Here is a 17756-nt window from a genome sequence, read left to right on the forward strand (position 1 = left end):
TCTATCTCCAACAATCAATGTTTGTGCCTAGTATAATGTCCAGCTTTTCATCTTTTAACTCTACATTGATTTGTTAAAGAAGTGCAGCAACTGGCATTCATGTGAAAACCAATCACTGCATGTGGACTAAAACCAAAAAATGTCAATTATCATTTACAAGCGATCAAGATTTTAGGGCTGTACTTCACCAGTGTTTTTCAGTATAACGTGTCCCATGCTGCATATTCAGGCAGTTTCAGAAGAAAGACAATTTGAGCATATGTCTGCAGGTTGTCCAAAATTGGTATTGATTTATTTGAAACACAGAGATTTTGCTAAACACAGAATTCCATAAAAACAAGGCTTTTCTGTTAAACGTGAATTTGACATGCATCAAAAAGTTTACATGCCAATTTTCACAAAAAAAGGCAAGAATTCATCACATTTCAGTCATTTACACTGAAAATACAGAACCATGGAAAACCGAGGCCACAGGATTCTATATTCTACAATTCATCTGTGAGCTAATCGCTAAAGTGCCTAAGAGAATGAGGGACTAAGACCCTAAACACAGTCATGTTGACGTATAAGAATGTAGTAGGCTGCAGAAAAAGGAGGAATGACTGTACAGAATTGGCAAAAAACGTGAACAACTTTTTCTGTTGTGGTTAGTTGGTTTCGTTTGAAGTAAAATGGTTCAGCCTGGGCTCAAATTAGCTGCAGAACTTTGGAATTCAATAATGAATAATCCACATGCAAGTGAATGCTTTAAGAGCTCAACTAGATTTTTTTTTTTACTCTGACCTCGACTGATGTTCTCACTTTTGCCTTACTACTTCCAGTCGCCAGGGCACAGATGCATTTAAGATCATTTCTTGTGTTTGCCTGCAGGAAATTAAAGTAGAATTTTCGCTGATCTCTTCCAGACCAGCCTAAAACAAAATGATCTGCATTGACGACAGAAAACCTTCTACCACAGCAATGTCTCACTGCATGGTGTCAAACGACTTGAAGAAAGAGGATCTTCCTTCAGATGCTTCTTGACTGCTCATCAAATGAGTCTTACATCTCATCTAAACCATAGTCCTCTTCAGGGAAGTCTCCCACCGTTACTGAGAGGGGCTTCACGAAGGCGCCGTATTTCGGCTCGCATTCAAAGTAACGTTTCCCGTTCACACTAAATCAACACAAACAGGAAGCATCAGTTAGACTTTCTCATAAGGTTCAAGTAAAGGGTCACATTAGAAGTTTTCTGAGACATGCTGGTCTTCTTCATAAACATAAATAACTTGAGTGAGCACCAACCTGCCGTCATGCTTCCCAAGCGGCTCATCGTATTTCACACCAACCCAGTGGCCAGGCTTGAAATCTACCGTACCTGAAAACAAGCAATAAACAGGCAATATGATCAGCTGAGGACAAAATAGAAGGAAAACCTGCTTTTATTCCCATACTTTTATTCAAAATATTAGCCTATCTTTTATTATTTAAATGATCAAAATTAATCAAACTAAGAAATGCAAAACTATTGCCATACCACTATTGTAATGTAAAATAAGCTATTCTTATGTTAAATATTATTTAATAATAATAATAATAATAATAATAAAAAAAAATTATTTTCAGAACAATAGTAAAATGCCTTAATTTCTTTGCTTTCAAACATTAAACCATAGCGCTTTTATTTTGGAATAAAATTTTGGCAGAAAATCTCTGGGAGTCACCATGAAATCAAAATGGACAATTCTTGATTGTTTTTTAATGGAATTGTACAGTATTTATTATAAATTATTTGTCAGTACACTAAATTATAAAAATAAAATAAAAATAAATCTTTAAACATATCTTCCTCTGCCTCTTGCAGCGATATGCTGATATCCGATGATGCGTTAACTGGCGTGAGGGCGGGACAACCTGTCACTCACATGCGATCAACCAATAGCAAACCACAACTATCCAATCAGTTTCTGATGGACAAAATCAAGTCACAACACTTCTGTATTATGCCGACTTTAAAAGTGTCTATTTATCAATTTTATGCATTTCTCCAAGACACTGAAAACACAGGTTCACGACTCAAACGCACAGCTTATAGACTATATAATTCACATTTATTAATAGATATTTACCCCATCACTGGGCTCTATTACATGTAACAATTACGTGGTAAATCAGAGCAGTAGGTGGGATTAAATCAGGTTATGATTTAATAACCAACCAGGCTAGTAGAAAAAATCCTTAGTGTCGAGCCCTGATCAGTCCCTCCAGGATTTCACGATTTTTTTGTGTGAATTTTGCGATCAAAATCACTGATTTTGTGGTGGTAATTTCCAGAAATGTGTGAAAAAATTTGCGATTTTTATATTTTATAATTAGGACATCACATTTACCATAATAGTATTATGTCAGATGCACAATAGTCATACATGACACAAATCACAAACAAAATGCATAAAGCTTGTTTATTTTGGTCTAATCAAATTAACTTTTAAAACAACTTATGGGCAATTTTTCTACCTTACCTATGTAAATATTAACAGCAGGTGTAGTAATTTATACTGTAGAACTGTGTGTAAATCCTGAGTTGAGGCTTCTCCTGAGCTGCAGAAGGCAACCAGTTACTTATAGTGCGGCGTTTTGCATGGCGTCCCCACTGCGTATAGCAACGCAATACGAACTGAACGTTCGAAAGGGAACTACTCTGTTACTATCGTAACCTCAGTTCCCTGAGACTAGGGAACGAGTATTGCGTAGCTGGCCGCACTATAGTAACCTGGCAAGTTGTTGCTTCAGTCGTTAAACCTGCTAACATGGCAGTTTTCGGGGACTAATATCATAGACGGTAAAAGAATAATAGGCTAAGGCCGCGCCCCCTTGGCGGGCTCTGATGTGTAATGGCGTGATGCTAGCTCATTGGCGCACACGTCAGAGGCGCCCGCGCCATTGGATGTGCAGTTGCCGCAGTACAGCCAATGAGTGAGCCAGACACTCACTGTGCAGCTGCAAAATGCGTTTACATTATAGGCTTCAGTAAATCGAGGAAAAGGAGTTTCCCCTTTTCCTGCAACATCTGTATCCACGTAAAAATGCACTGAAACTTTAATTAAACTAGGGCTGCTCGATTATGGAAAAAATCATAAATCACGATTATTTTGGTCAGTATTGAAATCACGATTATGTAACATGATTATTTCACATGACTTTGGGAACGTGTTGCATTTAAAAAGACACGGTAACACTTTACAATAAGGTTAATTAGTTAACATTATTTAATGTATTAACTAACATGAACTAACAATGAGAAATACATTTGTTACAGTATTTATTAATCTTTTTTAATGTTAGTTAATAAAAATACAGCTGTTCATTGTTCGTGTTAGTTCACAGTGCATTAACTAAATTAATGTTAAAAAATACAACCTTTCATTTTAATAACATATTAGTAAATGGTGAAATTAATATTATGAATAAATGCTGTAGAAGTATTGTTCATTATTAGTTAATGTTAACTAAGGTAGTTAACTAATGCTAATTAATGGACACCTTTCAAGAATTCTTAAAAAAAATCGAAATTTGAACATTGATTGTACTTTTTGAACTATTAAAATAAATAATATATAACAGATAATACTTCAATGAGTATTTTAATAATTCCCGCAGGTCTACCACTTATAATGAGGGAAATTCCCCCGCAAACATTGATTCACTTTAGCATGTATATTGTATGAGTAGCCTAAATGAATCCACACAGATTATAAAATCAAATCAATCATTTAAAAACTTTCTCCAAGACGCAATTTCACAAACCGCGTGAGTGTTCAGCGGTGCCGCGTCTTCTCTCTCTCCGTCTCTCAAAATGGGTTGGACAAGGCAACCGTCGAAACTACACAATCGCGTTTAGTCGGGACATGATGGAATAGTCACTTGTACAATCGGGCCAGCATTGCATCGTAACTAAAGTTTATCATTTTCACTTCTTTTTAAGTTTTATCAGTTTAAACATTCAAGCTGAGAGAGTTTATGGCATCGGGAGGGGCGGATGTGCGCGTGCGCGCGTCATTCAGAACACAAGACAAAATAAGAGCGTTCTTTCAAAACAGAACATGGCAAAATAATCGTTTTTACTCGATTATACTATTTTGGTGATCGTTGGGAGCAAAAATCGAAATCGAAATTGAAATTCAATTAATTGCACAGCCCTAAATTAAACTAGAGATATTTCCATTGGGTGATTATAATTTAATGTTTTGTGAGGACTTTTTCATTTTTGTGATTATTTTGCGGTTAAATTAGGAATTATGCAGGATCGCAAAAAAATGAGACATTTTGTTGATTTTGCGTTGTATTCAGCGATCGTGGAATCGCGAAAAACTGGAGGGACTGCCTGATCTGAGAGGTGTGATATAAAAATGATGGTGAGCTTACCGACAAACATGACGGTGCCAATCTTGGTGGGTTGCCCAGGAACTTCGACTTTACAGCGGTTTCCAGCAGCGATGGCTTCAGCCGCTGCCTTCTCTTCCTCTTCTTTCTTAGCAAGAGCCTCTTCTTGCTTGAGCCGGCTTTCCTCATTAAAACGACCCAGCTTCATATTCTTCTTGAAGCTTCGTATCGAATCTGATGTGTATGAAAACTGAGACGTTAGATATTTGCATTTCTAACATATTTTAGAGAGAACAGACATTACATTAATGGTAAAGGCACTTTAAATATGTGTGATACAAATTTCTTAGTGGTTTTGGGCGACTTAATTTTATTAGAACTTTGTATTTCATGGGTTAAAGCAGTAAAACACTTGATTAAAAAAATGCAATCGGAAATGTATCAGAATCACATCACACGTAAATGTTAAAGAAAAAAAAAAAAATTTTGGTAACACTTTATTTTACAGTGTCCTTGTTACATATGTTACATGTACTTACCATATTAATAACAGTAAATTATGCATAATTACATGCAACTAACCCTCAACAGAATCCTAATCCTACCCTAACCCTATAGTAAGTACATGTAGTTGCTTAATATTACTCAGTACTTAAATATATAATTACACTGTAACAATGACACCTTAAAATAAAGTGTAACTGAAATGTTTAAAGGCAGCATGAGATGAATTCACTTTATCTTTTTTTTCTAAATGCATGTTGGGGTAATTGTGAATGATTCATCCTAAATGTATATTTATTTACTTATTTTTCCTCATTATTTTCAATCAAAATGTCAACTTGGTCTTTTTATACAGAGATATGACAGATTCTCTGCTGACACATACAGAACTTCTCCAATCATTTAGTCTGCTTAAACCGGCCCCTTTCTTACAGTCGACTGCAATCTCACATTTAGTCGATCTGCTTCAATCCAATCAGCAAACAGCTGATAGAAGCAAGGCTACATGTTTCACTGAGATGTGTGTCACAACTTCATGACTGACTGACTATTTGAGCAGTCACTGTAAGTTGCTATACATTTAAAATCACTCATCAAATGTGTCGCAGGCAGAAATTTGATGCCATGTTTCGATTACCTGCCCTTTTTTCATAGGCATCATCAGAGATCTCGAATTTCTCCACCTTCGACAAATCAGTGAACTCTCCGCTCTGCGCACCACTGCGGTCTGTCACCTGCACACAGCAGAAGAATCACATCTTTATTAATGCCAGCAAAACGGTTTCAAAATGTCCAGAACAGCACAGTTCTGAAGCTTTAATCATCTACACATTTCAATTCTGTAATGTCACTCGCTTTCTGTGCAGATGGGGTGTGTCAGAAAGGAATTGATACCCACATGTATTCTGCAGTCATCATCCACATGATAGGAGCCGAGCAGGGCTTCGTTGTTGTCTAGCTTCTGTAAGAACTTGTCTGAAGCGCTGAATAGATCGAGGTCCATACAGGCAGCCGGGGTTCCCACAATCATCTCAAGTTTACTCTGTAAAACAAATGCACATCTTCAGTTAGACTAAAACTAAAGCAGCAATATGTTTCCAAATAGAACCTTATAGAATAGAGACCTTTATTAAACCCCTTACTTTTATGATGGATGAATGAACTTTTTTGGGCTACAAAATATACCCTTAATGGTACAACGTTTTCACATTTGATCTGACTGAGTGCCATTTTTTTTAAATCATGGACAGTCTGCATGTTTTACAAAATTGTTACAGAGCAACTCTACCCTAATAAAAAAATAAAAATAATAATGATAATAAAATATCACACTCGCAAATGCTGTTATGCTGAATATTAGCAATCAAGCAAGAGTGATGTTCTTGCCTGTGATTTGACAATGTTGTCACATTACATCCATAGCTTTAGAAAATACGTAGCAAGTCTATTTTGACATTTTTAACTCAAACATGGGCATTTTTAAGAAAGCAAAGCATCACAGCACAACATACTGCCTCCTGCAATAGGCAATTTCACATGCAACTTAGTGTGACGTCTGACATATTTCTACTAGGTCATAATAAGGCCAGGACATGACGCATATCTGCACTGCCGCACCTTAAACTCTGCGATCGTTACGCCTCGGTTGAATCTCCGGTTGATCTCGAAGGAGCTGACGGTGCTGGTCACCCGCACGGACACGGTGGGGTTGCTGATGACTGTCACACTCCCGTCCATCTTCAGTTACTCAGCAAAGTCTGGTGCTGGTGTGTGTGTGTGTGTGGTCGAGCTGAAAAACAAATGTGTGTTTAGTATTCATGCAGCAGTGTCTGGGCAGAACAGTTGTCATGTCATCCACTGAAAGCTTGATTGCTACGGCTAGCCAATATTTACATGCACTCACTCACGTGACAAGATATTCGCTTTATACACTGCTTCAGTCAGCTTCAGATATCATCAGTTACACGCGATCCTATATTTTAAAGCCTGTATTCAGAACTTAAACCCCAAAAACTATTATTTACTTCTTTGTTTTAGCTGTTAGGAAAAGATCTTCCGTCACAGACCACACCGCTAGATTCTGGAAGATTCTGCCCACCCATATTTACCTTTGAGCCAATTAAAAAACGGTAATTGGGCGGGCTTTTGAATTCAACCAATAGTAATCCGCTATGAGTCTTTCAGTGGGCGGGGAAAATGTACCCTGTCGAATCGGGCTGCTCAGTGAAACCTTTTATTATCCAATCACTGTTTGTTTTGTTGAAGCAGACCGCTCCCAAATCTGCCAGAAAATACAAATGTCTGCAGTGCCAATGTGTTCCACACGATGCTGCTAGAGTTTCAGAAACTCCTGGAAAGGACGACATCCGTCAGTAAATCAATTCTCCAGCCATTTTACAGATTTTTAATCTTACTAGTAAGTTTTTTTTAACTGACATATAAAGTAGCCATTCCGACTGGTTATAACATACGACAACTAAAAAGCTATTGTAACTGGTAAAATAAATGTTAGGCTGTTTGGGATATTAATAGGTACTAGATAGATAGTAGTTGCCTAACTATTGTAATAACAAAGAAATAAGGACTGGTACCAAATTAAAAGCTAATAGTAAAAGTAAAATACGTGCTAGGAATACAACAGTTCATGTGCACCACAGGTCACGTGATTTTGCCAAGTAAAACATGTTCCTGGATCAACTATTTTGTTGATCCTGGAACAACATTCCTGTCTGAAAATTTTGTCCTAACCATAAGTTATCCCTAAAATCAGAGGGAAATAAGTGAATAACACTGATGTAGAAGCACCTAACCATGGTTTGTAAGAATAAACTTGACATCAACTGTAAACTTGTCCCTCAGATCTGATTGGTTGATTGGAATGTTGTTCTAGAATCAACAAAGATGTTTATCCAGGAACATGTTGTACTTGGTGAAATCAGGTTTACCATTTTATGCAAGTAACTATATATATATATATATATATATATATATATATATTTTTTTTTTTTTTAAGTTACTTTTCACTACTGGGATTGTGACTAGATAATGCAATGTGTCAATGTTAAACTTTCTTTAAAATTGTACCATTTGTTAACAACATTACTTAACATGAACAGTGAAAAATGTATTGATCTTTATGTTACTTTGGTATGTGATCTTAGTAAATAATATTTAATTGACCTGAGCTAACATGAACTAACAATGAACAGTTGTATTTTTATTAACTAACTTTAATAAAGATTTATAAATACTGTAACAAATATATTTCTCATTGTTAGTTAATCCATTACTAATGTTAGTTGGACTTTATTTTAAATAACCAAACTTTCCAGTTTGTTGAAATACTTTCAGAGCTGGTATACAAAAGTTGTATACAGTTGTGTTTATACAAGAATATAAGACATGATAGCCTGAAAACCAAGGCAAATGTAATCTTGACTCCACAGTGGCAAATAAAGTGATTTGGAAAACTGCTACTTATTTGCAGAGTTCTTCACTGCGAAACATGACTGGTTACGTTGAAAGGCAAGTGTGCACAGGCAGAAGATCAAAGGCTGAGGGGTTTTGGGCTGAGAGGATAGACAGTTGTAGGATGGGGGTGACAGACTACAGCCTGATCTCCCCGCCTTCCTGAAAAAAGTTTACATTCTTGCAAATGGATGATATGGAGGTACAGAGCTCTGCTTCATCTCATTCTGTCCTTCTGCTTCCAGGTGTGCGTGTCCTCTTTCACATTTAAACCCTTACTTTCCCTGTCCATCCAGCATGCAAAGTTTTAAAAAATGCACACACACACACACACACACACACACACACACACACTCTCTCTCTCTCTTTCTCTCTCTCTCTCTCACACCCACACACACACACGTTAGTTTCACTAATGAGGACATTGCATAGACTTGCATCGATTTTATATCAGGTTAATAATTTTTTTCATTGGCCTAACCCAAACCGTATACCCCGAAATCCACCCATATCATAAACGTGCAAAACACTAGATTTAAATAAAAACATGTTTTGCCTGATTTATAAGCATTTTCAAGTATAAAGGACCAGTAAAATTTAACCTTCAGCCAAACCTGTGTACACACACACACACACACACGTTGTTTTCATGTTCTATGGGGACTTTCCATATAATGATTTTTATACTGTACACACTGTATATTCTCTCCCCTTACACTAACCCTACCATTAAACCCACCCATCACAGAAAACTATCTGCATTTTTACATTTTCAAAAAACATCACTTAGTATGATTTATAAGCTATTTTCTTCATTGGGGCCAAAAAATGTCCACACAAGGACAAGGATTTCGGATTTTGCCGTCTTTGTGTGTGGACATTTTGTGAGGTTTACCAGGAACACAGTCACACACACACACAAACACACACACACGTTGGTTGTTGCTGTACATCTCACAACATCTGTTGTCTCTGTGAATTTTCCTAGTGACACACTAAAGCAAAGTAGGCCTAACCCTGTTTTACTTAATATATAAAAGTTTAGGTTAGGCTAATAAAAAGGCCTGATCAAACTTCTAAAGATCAATGGGTTCATTAAAGCCAATTCCGGTATGAGAACAGACAATCTACAGTATGTATGTATGTATGTAGATAGATAGATCTTCATGTCCACGTGTGAGTCTGAAAGGACTTGTATACAAACACACAAACTAAGAGTGAGGATTGCACAATGGTAAAGCAGCAGCAGGCCTGCGGAGGATGATGATGATGATGGTCGTCTGGATGGGGGAGGTTGACAAAACGCAGGGGCGTGACGCACGCACGCACGCACGCCTCGCTCTGAAGCGGCGCTCGCTCGCTCGCCTACGGGAGAATGGGAGAGAGACACACAGAAGGGGAGAGAGAGACACACAGAAGGGGAGGGAGGAGGAACTTGAAGGAAAAAAGTTAAAATAAAAATGGCTTCCTTGTCTTTGGAGTCCTCAGAACAAACTGAAAACGGCCCAAAGGAGTCCACGCAAGACGAAGCTAAAGTGAAAGAGGAGACGGATCCAGATCCGGACCCGGACGAAGTTTCGGAACAACTGCTCCAAAGCTTCCAGAACTCGGCGCTCAGTTTTTCCACCGATCAAGTCGCGTGTCTGTGCGAAGCGCTCCTGCAAGCGGGCAATGTGGATCGCCTGTGGAGATTCCTCTCCACCATCCCTCCTTCGGCAGATCTGCTACGTGGCAACGAGACCCTGCTGAAGGCCCAGGCTCTGGTCGCTTTTCACCGGGAGGAATTCAAAGAATTGTACGCCATCCTAGACAGTCATGACTTCCACCCGAGTAACCATGGGTTCCTTCAAGACCTCTACTTGAAGGCGCGCTACAAGGAGGCTGAGAGGTCCCGGGGTCGCAGTCTGGGCGCCGTGGACAAATATCGACTGCGCAAAAAGTTTCCTTTGCCCAAAACCATTTGGGACGGAGAGGAGACGGTGTACTGCTTCAAGGAGAAGTCGCGCAACGCTCTGAAGGAATGTTACAAGATCAACAGGTATCCCACTCCGGTCGAGAAGAAGAATTTAGCCAAAGTTACCGGACTTTCTTTGACTCAAGTGAGCAACTGGTTCAAGAATCGCCGACAGAGGGACCGGACCCCGTCCGGCACCAACAGCAAAAGGTAAGTGCATTGCATTTCGCTTAAACAGGGCTTTCTTTCAGGCCCAAGAGAGACATTCTTGAGCTGTAAAAGCTGTAAACAAATCTCTATTGTGTGCGAGGTTTACACTAGGACGAGGGTGTGAGCTACACATATTGAGTGCTCAGTCTTGTTACTTTCTTACTTTACTGTATACTCTTCATGCAGGCCTATTTTATTGTTTGGGTGATGCAGCTGTGGAAAAAGATACATATATTTCTTGCACTATTGTTAACTGAAGTGTCTGACAAGTGAAAATGACATGGAGATCTTAGAAAACAAGGCTGAAAGCATGTTGCTTTGTTGTGAAATGTGAGATAGGGGCGCCAGGAGTGGCTCGAGTTTCCTGAAACTCTGCACCACAATGACTTTCTGTCCATAGACTGTTCAATCTCAGGATGGAGAGGACATTGAGGGGACTGAAGTACTGCAGAAGCCACACTAATGTCAGACAGTGTAGTTTTAGTGTTTATTATTATTATTCGTTTTTATCAACTAGGGCTAGAGAAACTATTTTCAATCTCTTTTAATAAGCTGCTGTTTTGTTCCCTAAAATCACATGTATGTTGTGCAAATGCCTATATTTTCAAGATAACATAATGTAATGCAAAAAATACAATAAATATTCAAAATAATGAAAATTCACATAAAAATACAAAAGTAGTACATGAAAACCACACTTTAAACAAACACAAAACATACCTAGATCAAGAACTAAAAAAAACTATGGAAATCATAATACTAATATTAAATGCATTGTATTTTTTTAACAGATCAAGAGATGGTACAGATTCCATGTTTAGTAAACCTTGAAGCTCATTCCACGCTTACATAGTATGATTGGAAAAGACAGATCTAACAAGCTCTCTGCAGGAAAATGGTCTTAAGTAAAAGTTTTCTGTTGATCTGGTTCTATATATGCTAGCAATAGTAAGCAAAATAGATATATGTACTATGGTAACTTGCCCAGTAAAGCTTTTAAAATAAAATTTAACCTGATTTTTCCTCCTTAAGCACAGTGAAGCCCACTGTGTCATTTCATATAAATTACAAATATGTGTACAAACACTTGCACCAGTTACAATTTGTCAAGCAGCAATGCAGTGAAACAAAGGTGCATGCAATGCATAATAAATTACATCACTATAGTTCAATACTGACAACAAGGTACAATGGACTAATCTATTTCTAGCAATAAAAAAACAAAAAAACCTAACCTTGGTCTATCAATATGAATACCAAAAGTCAATTTATCATCAAGCCAGATACCAAAGTATTTATAAGAGACATCCCTCTCAAGATAAGTGTCATCAAATGTTTTAACCATAAAATTAATGGATGATGATTAGTGGTCGACTGATATTGATTTTTGCCGATATTTTAGAGAACAGGGTGGCCGATGGCCCATACAAGGCGGTTATATGTATAATTTATTTGACTTAATTAATAAATTAGAACTTTTTGATTCTGAAATGCTTTTACAGTATTTTCACAAATAAAGAAATTGTTAAAAATATATGAATGAAAAGGAAGTAAACACTAACCAACTTATATTTTTTCAAATAAAGACAAGGTAACTAATTTTACATACAGCACACAGTGGAAATGACATGAATATGACAGTGGGCAACTGGATATAGCGCAGCATAGTTTTGAAATCAAGGGTTTAAAGTTTGGCCATTGTCCAGTGACAGCTGAACTCTCCTGTCCGCATTCAGTTCACACGGACAGACCATGCACAGAGTACACGTTTTATGCCGTATAAAAGTCCCGCTTCCAACACATCTGCCAAAAAACTAAGAAAAGCGAATTGGCCAATATATCAACCTTGGTGATATATCAGTTGACTACTGGTGATTATCTGAAAAATCATATATTTAGTTTTTTTTGTGTGTGTTTGGCACTGGTTTTAAGGGCGTTTTCACACCTGAAAGTCCGAACCAAGGTCCGAACCAAAGTTCATGTTTTGATGCATTTGGTAAGTTTTGGTTTGGTTTCACATTGCAATTATGCGAGCGCACTAAAGAACTTTACATGATATACTTGCGTCCTGTCGTCATCATCTATGTGGGCTGCATCTTGACATTGATTGGTTTGCAAACGGACGTGCGTCTGACGTCAGCGTGTTGTCAATTCGGCGGGTAACTTTGACAACAATGAATGAACAGACACATATCGTTGCCACTATACTGTTATTATTACGGCATTACTACCTACAGCACCAACTATACTCGAGGCTAGTTCAAATTCGCCAAATGAACGTACTCGTTGTGCGAACATTTTATCGTTGCTAACATTTTTCACACCTGTAACTTTGATTCGGACCAAACAAGGTAGGTGTGAAAGGGCCCTAAGTTAACAGGTGATGTCGGGAATAAATTAAAAGCGGTAGAGAGTAATCTAGGGGGTTTTTGTCAGACCACAAGCTTTACTGGGTCTGGTTTTTAATTAATTAAGGTTTCTCCTCCATTGATACAGATGTCAAACATTTTTTGAGGATTGGACATTGATGGTAGACATTGATCGAAACTACATTAAGCCAAATGTAATATTTCTGTCTCTTCTTTAGTGAATCTGATGGGAACCACAGCACAGAAGATGAAGCCAGCAAAGGAGATCTGGAGGATATTACTGACAAACCTGCTGCTCTAGAGACGGGCAGCTCCAATGCTTCTCTTATATCCCTCACTGGTGCTCCTTGCAGTACTGGTCAGCTTATTCTCAACAGCACCGGGGGATTCCTCACAAGCTCTCATCCACTGCTGCTCAATGGGAGTCCTATACTCTCAGGGGCAGGAACCGGGGTCATCATTAATGGGTTGACACTGAGTGATGGCCACACAGTCACTCTCAGTCCTGTTACAGCTAATGCACCATTGCTACTTAATGGGGCTCAAGTAATCTCCAAAGATGAACGAGGCATCGCTGATATGGAGGCCCAAGGCAGCCTGCCCACTGTGGTTCTGAATCCACAAGCCAATCTAACCAGCACAATACCTCTCTCTCTTAGCGAAGACGCCAAAACGGCCAGCAGCAATGTTTCTCCGCTGGATTTCATCAGTTTTCCAGAAGCCTTGAAGAATCCAGATAATAATCAGTCAGTGCCTACAAACTCTATGTCCTCGTCCACCATCTCTACTTCTGTCATCTCTGCCACGTCTCTTCCTTCGGTGATACTGGCCCCAAATCGTATTTCTGCGTCAACAACTGGCTGTGTGAGTTCAGTCATCTCCAGTCCCATGGTGCCATTACAGCCAACACATCCACCGGAAATTGTTGTATTAGGAAAGGCTGACCCTCACTCACCAACTTGCAGCTCTGTCTCCAGCCCTCAGGTGCTGTCTTTACCCCAGGTGGTACCATCGATACAGGGCGTTCCAGTTTCTCAACTGATGCCGTCTACATCCGGAGCCACAGTGTCATCTTGCCCCCAGCTTGTTCCAGTCTCCCCGGTCAATCCACAGTTACCCCAAGTCCCCATTTCTCAGTTTCAGACACAGACCTTGCACATTGGTCCAAGATTTGCTCAAGCTCAGCATCAAAATGGCTCCACCACACTAATCACCAGTAGTGCTTTATCACTCCCCCAGATGGCTGATGGACATGTTACACAAGTGCTTACACCTCAGCTAGGAGATGAATCTACTTCAGCCACCCTTCAACAGATACAGACCTCTATGGGGACGCAAGTCATTCCCATCTCCTCCCCGACTCAAGTTGTTCCCATATCCCAACCCAAAGACTTAGGCCAACCTCAACTGGTCCCCCTGTCACTGCCTCAACTTATGCCTGTGACATCTATTGCGGGAACTCCAACTGGAACCCTTTCCTTCCCTCAGGTGGTCCCAGCAACACCATCTCTTTCCATCCCGTCCCCAGGAGGTGCTTTCCAGATTTTGACATCTGGAGCTGGAACAGGACTGAGTGTTGCCCAGGGACCGATACGCCTTAGCCCAATAGGGCCTCCTCAGAGTGTCCCTACTGGAACCATCCCGGGCGTTCAGCTTCTCAACTCTGGGGTGATTCAGCTTCCGTCTGCCTCTCCAGGTATGTCACATATGTTAATTTCACCAGCAGTGGAGAATAGATGTATTTTTTCTGTCTTTCTATAATAAGATGTCTTTACTCTGCTTTTGTGTCCAGGCAACTTCCTCTTAGCAAGTGGCATCGGAGGCAGTCCCATCTTAAGTGTTCAAAACGGCAAACTCATCCTCACTATCCCAGCTGGCATCCAGTTTGCCAGCATGCCTGTCAAGTCCGTCCCAGACAATTTGGTTTCAAGCAACAGCACCTTTGATCCTCAAACCTCAGCTGTACATCCACTCGAGAATCAACAAGCACCTTTACTCACTGCTCAAACCTTAAATTCACTACAACCATCTCCATTGGGATTTGTTGGGTCCTCTACGCTTTACTGCAGCCCTGAGCCAGGGACAATTGCCAACCCAACCCCAGGAGCCTCTCCGAACACCCCAGACTCATCCAGCACTCCCACTCCTACAGGCATCCTACAATCCCAGCAGACCCTCAGCCCTGATAGCATGCTGCCACTCAGCCCAATCTGTAGCGGTGTGGCATCTGGGCCCCACCTTTCTCAGCCAGTCTGGAGCCCTGTCCCACTGTCTTCCTCTGCTGGTCTGACATTATTTGACATACGTGGGAAAGGAGATCTTCCAGAGGACCCCGCTTTGTTGGGCTTGCCAGGAGGAGAGTCCCTCCTGTTGGGCACTCCTCCTCCAGGTGAGGACGTAGAGAGAGATTCTCAGCTGGATGAAGTGGAGGACATGGACGGGGACTCGAAAATTCTTACACAACTGCAGTCTGTCCCTGTGGATGATGACCTGGGCTTGTAATGACCAGTTCTGCTGACAGCCTGCTAGATGCAGTTCGTGTTAAATCTCAGCCTCGCCAGACCATGTCCCTGAAGCGAGAGGAACTATGATTCTTTCCTCACTTTTCCTTGTGTTGGTTAAGGCTTAAATAGTGGAAGTATTCAATCTAATAACTAAGTTGTTGAAAAGAGCCTCTCTCATATATCTTGATTTCATTTGTGAAAACAATGTATTAAGCAAGGGCATGACTAGAGATTTTGATTTCAGTAGAGGTAAAGGCACTGCCGTTTTGTCAGATGACATTTGTATAACCAATATTCACCTCTAGAAATTTAAGTTTGAGTAACATGTTAGCTCTGATTTTGATGAAACACAGAGCTTGTGGCTTGTTACAAGGCTGGTAAAAAGGCACTAATGTGTACAAGGCAATCAAGATTGTTTTATCTGGGAGTGAAGAGCATGCAGGAATGCCTTCGATTGTGCCTTACGTTTTTGTTACTTCTCATTTTTTATAGATAAAATGACTCTGAATAGAACTTTTATCATTTAAGCATACAAGTCATATTAGGTTTCCCTCCTAGAGTATGTAATGTAATAGAGGTAAATACATGTTTAAGGCTATCCTGGAGTGAAATGGGTCTGAACATGAGCTAGGCATTGGGAGCTTTTACTACAAAGCCCCTGTACAGGTGGCTCATAAAGATCCATAGATGCACCGGCAGCACCCTGCACTGGGAGAAGGAAATCCGATAGAACGATTCAATAAACGCACAGCACTGGGTGGAACACACTAACTTTTAAATGTGCCTGTCACAACTGCATTGGATAAACTACATGCAACAGCTTAGTTCAAGTGCTGTTTCAGTTCCTTTTCTTTACCTTGGTGAGTGGATGGTGCATGTATCAGATTTGTGGATGGCAAGATGCTTGGACATATTTTGAACACACAGTGAAGCACTCCTACCATTTTTGTTGTTTTATATTCTTTGTATACGATAAGTTCATGCTCTAAGCAGACAGATAATTGACATTGGTTTCCGTAGATAAACCATTGAGCTTACTCAAGCATTCCAGCTCATTACCATGAAACTGTGTATAAACGTACGTAGGCTCTAGAGTTTGAAGGGAATTGAAGTACTGAATATTAGTCTATGCAACTGTTCTGCATGATAACTGAACCCTAAGATTTGTTTACTGTTAAAAACAGCCACTTCTTACACTACAGATCCACCATGTACATGTACAGTGAAATGTGTCTTCTTTTTTTCCCCTCCATGTTTTTCAATTGTCCTGTTTTTCCTCTTTTTATATTTTGAAATTTCCACACAGCTACAGGAAATATCTGTCTTTTTTTTTATTCACCTAATTTTAATCAAATGCAGTTTAGTCTAGGTGGTTCAAATGATTTTTTTTTTTTTTTTTTTTTTTACACAACTGATTTGCTTAATGCAGAGCAGCTCTGTATGTTTTGCACATTTTAAAGTTTATTTGTGAAGCATTTACATTTTTATTTCTGGCCCTGCAAGATTTGGTGCTATTTTTAAACCATTCAACTGTACATTTAAGTTTTTTGTGGAATATTAGGCCTGTGAGATTTTGATGTTTTTCCTTGGTGCACAGTAACCTGTGTTAACTCTAGCCCAAAGTATACCTGTATTTTTATGTCTGTTTATGTTTTGTCTTAATGCATTTACCAATCATTTTTGGGTCATTTTATGCTAACCTTAAAGCTCATTATAGCTTAGGTCTACACTCCATTTTGTGTGAGTTTTTGCTTTGTGTAGCATCTATTTCACATTTATGTTACATAGAATGATGTTATATTGACTTGCCAAAGTTCCCCCCAAGCACCTGGACAATGTTTCAACTTTTTTGGAAAGTAAGGGAATGTGTGTGTGTGTGTGTATGTGTTTGTCCCTGAGTATTGCTATTACTCTTCCAGAATGTAATGATTATTATTATGGTAATGCACATGTATTTTAGTCAGTAGTTATATTTGTTTGTTCTGTTCACTTTTCAATACGTTCGGTTCACATTCATGTACAAACAGAAAAATATGCAGCTGATCAAACCAAAGACTTTTTTTTTTTTGATCATTTCAAAGGGAGTTTTTGTCCTTATTGTAAACAACATCTCTTTTTACAGAGGTGTGTTTTGTATTGAATAGTTATTTTATTTTTTATATTCCATTTTATTGTGATATGTAATAAACATATATAATGCTACCTGAATGCTCTTTGTTTAAAATTAATATAAAGTTACATGTTTTTAGAGGCACTTTTACTGAAACGCCTTCGTCTTAGTACAGCGACATAAAAATATATTGTTTTCCCTCTAGAAGGTAACCAACACACACTTTCTTCATATCATTACTCGCATGTATATGTATTAGATAGATAGATAGATAG

At 39.1% G+C, this 17756-nt stretch overlaps 2 protein-coding genes across 4 annotated transcripts; one reads left to right on the plus strand and one right to left on the minus strand.

The window, feature by feature from the left end:
* Window positions 1–264: 264 nt before the first annotated feature.
* On the minus strand, window positions 265–6975 carry tbcb (tubulin folding cofactor B). Of its 3 annotated transcripts, none has more exons than XM_084123761.1 (7): window positions 6891–6975; window positions 6484–6655; window positions 5765–5908; window positions 5504–5600; window positions 4405–4596; window positions 1285–1357; window positions 265–1156 (listed from the first exon to the last, which is right to left on the minus strand). In XM_084123761.1, the coding sequence occupies exons 2-7, from the start codon at window positions 6601–6603 to the stop codon at window positions 1042–1044; spliced, it is 741 nt and encodes a 246-aa protein (XP_083979887.1). In that variant the 5' UTR covers window positions 6604–6655; window positions 6891–6975; the 3' UTR covers window positions 265–1041. The 3 variants fall into 3 exon arrangements, with proteins under 3 accessions (XP_083979887.1, XP_083979885.1, XP_083979886.1); XM_084123759.1 differs by having other exon boundaries at window positions 6774–6962; XM_084123760.1 differs by having other exon boundaries at window positions 6770–6911.
* A 2485-nt stretch (window positions 6976–9460) lies between these two features.
* Window positions 9461–17573, plus strand: six5 (SIX homeobox 5). Its single transcript, XM_084123665.1, has 3 exons — window positions 9461–10498; window positions 13086–14563; window positions 14660–17573. The coding sequence occupies exons 1-3, from the start codon at window positions 9795–9797 to the stop codon at window positions 15367–15369; spliced, it is 2892 nt and encodes a 963-aa protein (XP_083979791.1). The 5' UTR covers window positions 9461–9794; the 3' UTR covers window positions 15370–17573.
* The last annotated feature ends 183 nt before the right edge of the window (window positions 17574–17756 follow it).

This window comes from Abramis brama (genome assembly GCF_963993115.1).
Source record: "Abramis brama genome assembly, chromosome: 9".
In the NCBI taxonomy this organism is placed as follows: Eukaryota; Metazoa; Chordata; class Actinopteri; order Cypriniformes; family Leuciscidae; genus Abramis; species Abramis brama.

Bases quoted from the DNA above. Each gene is read 5' to 3' on its own strand.
- tbcb (XM_084123761.1), bottom strand. From the start codon at position 6,603: ATGGACGGGAGTGTGACAGTCATCAGCAACCCCACCGTGTCCGTGCGG. The intron at 5,601-5,764 runs GTGGGTATCAAT...TGCTGTGTGCAG, and splicing joins ATGATGACTGCAGAATACAT to GTGACAGACCGCAGTGGTGC. The intron at 4,597-5,503 runs GTAATCGAAACA...CATACACATCAG, and splicing joins TGCCTATGAAAAAAGGGCAG to ATTCGATACGAAGCTTCAAG.
- six5 (XM_084123665.1), top strand. From the start codon at position 9,795: ATGGCTTCCTTGTCTTTGGAGTCCTCAGAACAAACTGAAAACGGCCCA. The intron at 10,499-13,085 runs GTAAGTGCATTG...TCTCTTCTTTAG, and splicing joins TCCGGCACCAACAGCAAAAG to TGAATCTGATGGGAACCACA. The intron at 14,564-14,659 runs GTATGTCACATA...TTTTGTGTCCAG, and splicing joins GCTTCCGTCTGCCTCTCCAG to GCAACTTCCTCTTAGCAAGT.